This window comes from Humulus lupulus, chromosome 4 (assembly GCF_963169125.1).
Source record: "Humulus lupulus chromosome 4, drHumLupu1.1, whole genome shotgun sequence".
NCBI classification, from domain to species: domain Eukaryota; kingdom Viridiplantae; phylum Streptophyta; class Magnoliopsida; order Rosales; family Cannabaceae; genus Humulus; species Humulus lupulus.
The window spans coordinates 30,964,586-30,972,386 of NC_084796.1; the positions used below are offsets into that span (position 1 = coordinate 30,964,586).

General features: G+C 34.9%; 1 protein-coding gene across 1 annotated transcript; it reads left to right on the top strand.

Moving 5' to 3' along the window:
- The first annotated feature begins 4,704 nt into the window (after window positions 1–4,704).
- On the top strand, window positions 4,705–7,167 carry LOC133832047 (uncharacterized). Its single transcript, XM_062262438.1, has 2 exons — window positions 4,705–5,739; window positions 7,120–7,167. Exons 1-2 carry the CDS (start codon window positions 4,705–4,707, stop codon window positions 7,165–7,167), a joined length of 1,083 nt encoding a protein of 360 aa, XP_062118422.1.
- The last annotated feature ends 634 nt before the right edge of the window (window positions 7,168–7,801 follow it).

Below are 7,801 nucleotides of genomic sequence, written 5' to 3' on the forward strand. Positions count from 1 at the left end.
GTATTTTTATATTATAAATTGTATTTTTGTTTATAAATATTTATTAAATAAATTATTTTGATTTTATTGAAAAGAAATTTGATATATGTAATTAATCTTGGTTTATGTTGTGTATGCTCTGGGAATGTTCTGTATTTATTTAACCAAGTGCAGTAACCATTACTTTGATGGTTTGTTAGAATTGCTAGTCGATGTTATGCTTGACGGAACAATTTTACCTAAGTCTAACTATGAGGCGAAGGCAAAGTTGTGGAGTATTGGATTGGGATATGAGTCCATTGATGCTTACAAGCATGATTGTGCACTGTTTTTGAAGGAGAATGCGAATTTAGAATTCTGTCCGGTTTGTGGTGAGTGTCGCTAGCAAGATAATCGTGGGAACGAGAAGAAAGTGGCTCATAAGGTAATGTGGTACTTTCCATTGACGCCGAGATTGAAAAGAATGTACAGTTCGAGATATAGTGCAGAGGATATGAGATGACACTATTCTAAAAGGCCAAAGGAAGATGGTGTGATGAAGCACCTGCTGATAGTAAGGCGTGGAAGCACCTTGATGAGTTGAACCCATCTTTCGCAGCTGAACCTCGAAATGTTAGGCTTGGGTTGGCTACAGATGGTTTTAATCCTTTTGAAAACATTAGCAACTCTTACAACATGTGGCCTGTGATAAATGTCCCATACAACTTGCTACCGTGGAAGTGCATGAAACCACATCATTAATGTTGTCTATTCTAATTCCAGGTTCTTCTTCACCTGGAAAAGATATTGATGTCTATATGAGACATTTGCTTGACAAGTTGAAGGGGTTATGGTTGAATGGTGTCGAAACACGAGATGCATACAATAGTACCTTATTGAATATGTGTGCAACAATCTTGTGGACCATTAACGACTACCCAGCTAATGCTATGATGTCTAGGTGGAGCACAAAAGGGTACAAGGCGTGCCCCACATGTAATGAAGAAACTCCCTCTATAGGGATTAGAAGTAAAATTGCATACATTGACCAAAGCAGGTTTCTTGATATGGATCATGAATGGAGGAGTAAACAAGCACTATTTGACAGTAACAAGGAACTCAGGCCACCACCAAAAGATTACTCCGGGTATGATGTGTTGAAGCAATCAGAGAATTTGCAGATTAGACAACCTAGGAAACACAAAGAATTTGGTGGTGTGAAACGCAAAAGGGCTCTGGCTGAACTTAATTGGTCGAAGAAGAGCATATTTTTCGAGCTTGATTATTGGAAGGAATTATTGCTCAGGCATAACTTGGACGTAATGCACATTGAGAAGAATGTTTGCGATAGTGTCTTGGGAACTTTGTTGAACTTAGAGGGAAAATCTAAAGACACTGACAAGGCAAGACTTGATCTAGCATACATGAAAATTAGGGAAAAATCCACCTTCGCAAGGAGGGAAACAAGTGGAAGAAACTGCATGCCAGTTACACCCTCAGTGTCCCGAAGCGTCGAGTTTTCTATGAATTTGTGAAGTCAGTTGAATTCTCGGATGGTTTTGATGCAAACCTGTAACTCCCATTTCTTTTTACAAATACCTTACAACAATTATGAAAAATAAGAGAAGATATTTTTATTCATACTTTTGAGTGCATTACAATGCTAACCGAATGCTAGAGCTATTAAGTAAAGTGGAAGAATAACTAATGAATATGCAACTATAACATTCATGGGCATTTCATTAGTATAATACCCATAGAATGATGCTAGATACAAGCAAACAATCACTAAAGTTATGAAAAATAAAGAGAAATTCATGATTTGATGATAAATTTTATCTAGAAGGTTAAGAGATGAAGAAGTTGTGCAAGTAAATGGTTGAAGGAACAAGTATTTATAGGACAAAAACTAGCCGTTTATGACCGTTGGTGAATAGTGATCATGACCGTTGGGGATATAGTTGTTCTCTATTATGGGACTTTTTAACAATTCTAAGTTGTTGGAGTAACTAACATGTGGGAATAATTAATTTATGGGTGTTAGAGAAACATTTTCAGAAAAGTTTGTGAGTCAAAAATGTTAAACTAAGTAATATAAGAAGATTGGGAATTTTTCATTTTTTACTATTCACCGGGTACTATTCATAGTGGGTCCCACAGCGGGGTCCACCCCATGGGTCCCACATGTTGATGCAGTAGTGATATAGTGATGACCTAAGAAAATTACTATGCTTGATATTTTGAATATTTTATTATTTTACTATGCTTGATATTTTTAATATTTTATTATTTTACTATGCAGCATAGTGACTCAATGTTTTCCTATAAATAGAGCCTTTCAGATTTCATTTTTGAATTACGAAAAATCTTTCTTTCTCTCACTCTGCCTAAAACTCTTCTTAACACTCTTTTAAAGTTTTAAATCTCTAAAATCTAGGCAAAGTTCTGTTTGTAATGCTAGCCTACGAAGACCTTTTTGGGTAAGCTCCTTCCCGAGCCTTTTAGTTCAGTTATTTAACTATTATTTATATATAGATTATTTTACTATGCCTTTATAATGTCAAAATTTATATATAGATTATTTTATCATGCCGTTATAATGCCAAAATTTATATATAGATTATGCTACTATGTTTAAAAATTTATATATAGATTAATTTACTGTGTCGTTATAATGTCAAAATTTATATATAGATTATTTTATCGTGCCGTTATAATGCCAAAATTTATATATAGATTATGCTACTATGTTTAAAAAAATTTATATATAGATTAATTTACTATGTCGTTATAATGTCAAAATTTATAGATTATTTTATCATGTCATTATAATGCCGAAATTTATATATAGATTATTTTACTATGCCATTCTAATACCAAAATTTATATATAGATTTCTTTACCATGTTGTCATATTTTACAATGCTAAAAATTGAAATATGAACTATTTTTTTTATGTATCCTCATAATACTAAACTTATATAGGCTATGGTCATACTTTGGACTATTATTATGGACTCTTATAACCTTATTCCCTATTATTATGGACAAGTATTATGACCTGGACTTTTCAGTATGACCATGACCACGACTTTTAGATCAGGACCTTGTCATGGACAACTATAGTATGACCATACGTCTGGACATAAAATAAGCACTAAAACAGGAAAAATGGGATAATAACAATATTAAGCTAACATTTCATAATGTAGATTTTATGTAATTTAATAGTTTGTGTTTTTATCAGGAAGCTAACAATTTCGGTTGTTTTATCAAGATGCAAGGTAAGTAGAATCCTCATCTACAATACAAGTCTTTTATGTGTCTTATGTGCATTTATATGCTTTATATGTTATCCTGCCATGTTCTTATGCATAAGTTATTTTCAAGAATGTTATAATTATTATGCATAAGCACGCTTAATGTTCACAGACAAGTTACTGAAAGCGTTAAAGTAGAGGTGCTGCTTGGGAGACCTAAGTCCCAAATAAGTAAGGAGGGAGATGTACGTCCCTATATAATGAATGTTTATGAGGGAGAAATTCCCTATTATCATGTTTATGTTCAGGTGGGAATGTGATTCCCTATGTAATGCCGGCAGCAGCATCCTCTAGGGCCCAAAAGAAAGGAAAGTAAAAGAAAGAAAGAAAATACATAGCATGTTGCACGTTTATTTTAATGCATATGAGGTAGTTATTCTACTTACTGAGCCTTAGCTCATCAGATAATGTTTTGTATTGTAGGTAAGAGGCCCCAAATATAAATTGTTGATGAGTATACGTGGAGCCAACATGACTGTACATATGGGGCTGACCTGAAGGGAGTGGAGTTCTGCCATGCTATTTTATAAATAAACAAGAAACTTGGTTTTATTATATTTCATAAAAAGTATTTTGTAAACCTTATAATTTACATAAAGCTTTGAAAGTATTTGAAAGTATTTCATAAACGTTGTAATTTACATAAAGCTTTTAAATTTATCGGTTGGACACATCTTATAATCATACGTTAAGGTGTAGTAACGCCACGAAAATTATTTATAAAAGTATTAAGATTTGTATGTAAGATAAAGTTTTTATTTAGTTGTGAGTATTGTATGGTTTGAGGTTATGAACATTAGTTGTGTATTGTTTAATAAATAAAGTTTTTGTAAATTCAGAATTTTAGTATTGTTATATCAAAGTTAAACTTTATTTTTACACTATATATATGTATGTTAAGAAAGGAGGTCGTTACAGAGTGGTATAAGAGCGGATCGGTTTTGAAGACAATCCCATATGTACAAGCATGATGGTAAGCGTGGTACTCATCAAGTAAGTCCTTATAAATATATATTTGCGTTAAATTTAATCCCTTAGCAAAGTTATATCTAGCGCTACTTGACGTGTAAATAAGTGATATGGTGATTTACTTTCAAGAAAGTTTTATTCATGGTAATCATCCCAACTCATGACCTTTTAGAGTTGAAGAATGGAAGAGTTTATTCGAAAATTTAATGAACTCTCAAGATATGCCCCCCACATGGTCTGTACGGATGAATTAAAAATCAAGCATTTCAAAAATGCTATTCATCCTGACATTCGCAAAGACCTCGAAGTAGCAGACTTGGAGGGAGCTTCTTTTTCCAAAGTTGCTGACAAAGCCTTGAAGATCGAAAGGGCAATACTGATGCAAAAACGAGAGAAAGAAGCTGAATTTAGAAGACAGGGCGCAAGGAACTTCCGAAATCGGTAAAATAACCATTTCATGAAAGGTGGTCCAAGTCAGAAAAATAGTGACAAGAAGCGGCCTAACCAGTGGAGTTTCAATAACAACAACAACAAGAGAGGAAAGGAGCAGTCCCAAGAAAAGCCAGGATTTCCTCAATGCCCCAAATGTAACAGATATCATCCTGGTGAATGTCGGGTTGGTACTAACACTTGCTACATATGCGGGAAGCCGGGACACTTTGCAAAGGAATGTTCCAACCGTAATGAAAAGTATAAAGGAGGAGAAGAAAAGAAAACAAACGCCAGAGTCTTTGCCCTGACTCGAGAAGAAGCGGAAGCAAGTCCATCCACAGTAATCTCAGGTCAGCTCCTTTTCAATAATGTCCCTGCATCAGTATTAGTTGATTCTGGAGCTACACACTCATTCGCATCAATGCATTTAGTTGGTAGACTAAATGGATTACCTGTTGAGATGGATACAATTTTTAGTGTAGCACTACCCTCCGGGGAAGTGCTATACTCAACTCATTGGTATAAGACTATACCAATTACAATCAATGACAGGGAACTATATGTTAACCTGATCATTATCGACATGAAGGACTATGACGTCATTTTAGGAATGGATTTCCTAACAACGTATAATGCTAGAATCGACTGTAGTAAGAAAGAAGTCGTTTTTGCACCGGTTGGAGAAGAAGAAGTTCATTTTCAAAGGAAAGAGAAGCGAACCCCTTCACCGATGATTTCTGCAGCAAAGGCCAGGAAATTATTAGCAAACGGATGCACCGGATATCTAGCAATGATTTGTGACGCCTCGAAGGAGAAGCTTGCGCGACCTGAAGATGTTCATATTGTACGCGAATTCATGGAAGTATTTCCAGAAGATTTTCCTGGAATTCCTCCCGATCGTGAAATTGAGTTTGAGATCGAGTTGTTACCTGGTACAACTCCGATTTCAAAGGCCCCTTACCGCATGGCACCTACCGAACTGAAGGAACTAAAGACTCAACTGGAGGAACTTTTGGAAAAGAAGTTTATAAGACCCAGTCATTCACCGTGGGGAGCCCCAGTACTATTCGTGAAGAAGAAGGATGGCACAATGAGAATGTGCATTGATTACAGGGAGCTCAACAAAGTGACGATTAAAAATAAGTACCCGCTACCCAGGATTGATGATTTATTCGACCAACTACAAGGAGCGGCAGTATTTTCAAAGATAGACCTTCGTTCGGGATACCACCAGCTCAAGGTGAAGGAACATGATATTCCCAAAACGGCGTTTCAAACTCGTTACAGACATTACGAATTTCTGGTGATGCCATTTGGACTAACCAATGCTCCTGCAGCTTTCATGGACCTCATGAATAGAGTATTTAAGGATTTCTTGGATAAATTTGTCGTTGTTTTTATCGATGATATCCTTATATACTCAAAGTCATAAAAAGAACATGAGGAACATCTAAGATGCATATGAGGAAAGTAAAAGAAAGAAAGAAAGAAAATACATAGCATGTTGCACGTTTATTTTAATGCATATGAGGTAGTTATTCTACTTACTGAGCCTTAGCTCATCAGATAATGTTTTGTATTGTAGGTAAGAGGCCCCAAATATAAATTGTTGATGAGTATACGTGGAGCCAACATGACTGTACATATGGGGCTGACCTGAAGGGAGTGGAGTTCTGCCATGCTATTTTATAAATAAACAAGAAACTTGGTTTTATTATATTTCATAAAAAGTATTTTGTAAACCTTATAATTTACATAAAGCTTTGAAAGTATTTGAAAGTATTTCATAAACGTTGTAATTTACATAAAGCTTTTAAATTTATCGGTTGGACACATCTTATAATCATACGTTAAGGTGTAGTAACGCCACGAAAATTATTTATAAAAGTATTAAGATTTGTATGTAAGATAAAGTTTTTATTTAGTTGTGAGTATTGTATGGTTTGAGGTTATGAACATTAGTTGTGTATTGTTTAATAAATAAAGTTTTTGTAAATTCAGAATTTCAGTATTGTTATATCAAAGTTAAACTTTATTTTTACACTATATATATGTATGTTAAGAAAGGAGGTCGTTACAAAACCTTTCGAAGAATGTCAATATCAATAATGGCAAGATAATTGGGCTGAAATCACACGATTGCCACGTGTTGTTTCAGCAGTTGTTTCCCTCCGCAATTAGATCGGTTTTGGTTTCTGAAGTTTGAAAGTCAATTATTGAGTTGTGCGGTTTTTCACAGACTTTGAATGTGAAAGAACTTGAGAAGATGGAGACAGACATTATCACCATTTTATGCAAGTTGGAAATGATTTTTCCTCCTGCATTTTTTGACATTATGGTGCATTTGGTTTTGCATCTTCCGAGAAAGGAAATTTTTGGCGGTCTCGTGCACTTTAGGTGGATGTATCTCATTGAATGTTCAATGGCGGTTTATAAACAGTATGTAAGAAACCGTGCATGTCCAGAAGGTTCAATTGCAGAAGCTTAAGTGGTGAACGAGGCCTTAACCTTTTGCTCAATGTACCTCTGGGGGTTGAGACTCGATTCAATCGACCTTAGAGGAATGACGATCGTTTTGAATCCCAACCAAATCAGGAATATTCTATTTATAAGGCTGTTGGTCGTCCATTTGGTAATAAATCAAGTATGCTCCTCAATCTACAGTTAAAGCAAAAGGTTGAGTGGTATATTTTGAACAATTGTGCTGAAATTAAGGAGTATATTAGGTGTGTTTTCTAGTATTTTTCAATAAATTTGTTTGGTTTATATACCAGGTAAAGGCAAAAATCATAACATTGTTGTCTGTTTGTAGTGAGCATATGGATGAATTAAGAAGATGGGTGGGGGGGGCTCGAATCTTGAAGTTCGACAAGAAGCTGAGTTTCCTCAGTGGTTAAAAGAACGAGTAATTATATTAGTCAATTATTTTTCGAAACCCCACTTATTCAATCCAAAACTAACTTTCAATGTTAGTGTTGATAGGTGAACGATTTGCATGAGTGAACATATACTAAAGTTAATAATGAATTGTATGCTCTTACAAAAAAATCAAGCGGCACCATGTTCTCTTATCCAGGGATGATAGTGAATGGTGTCAAATTTGTGATTCATGGTCGTGATAT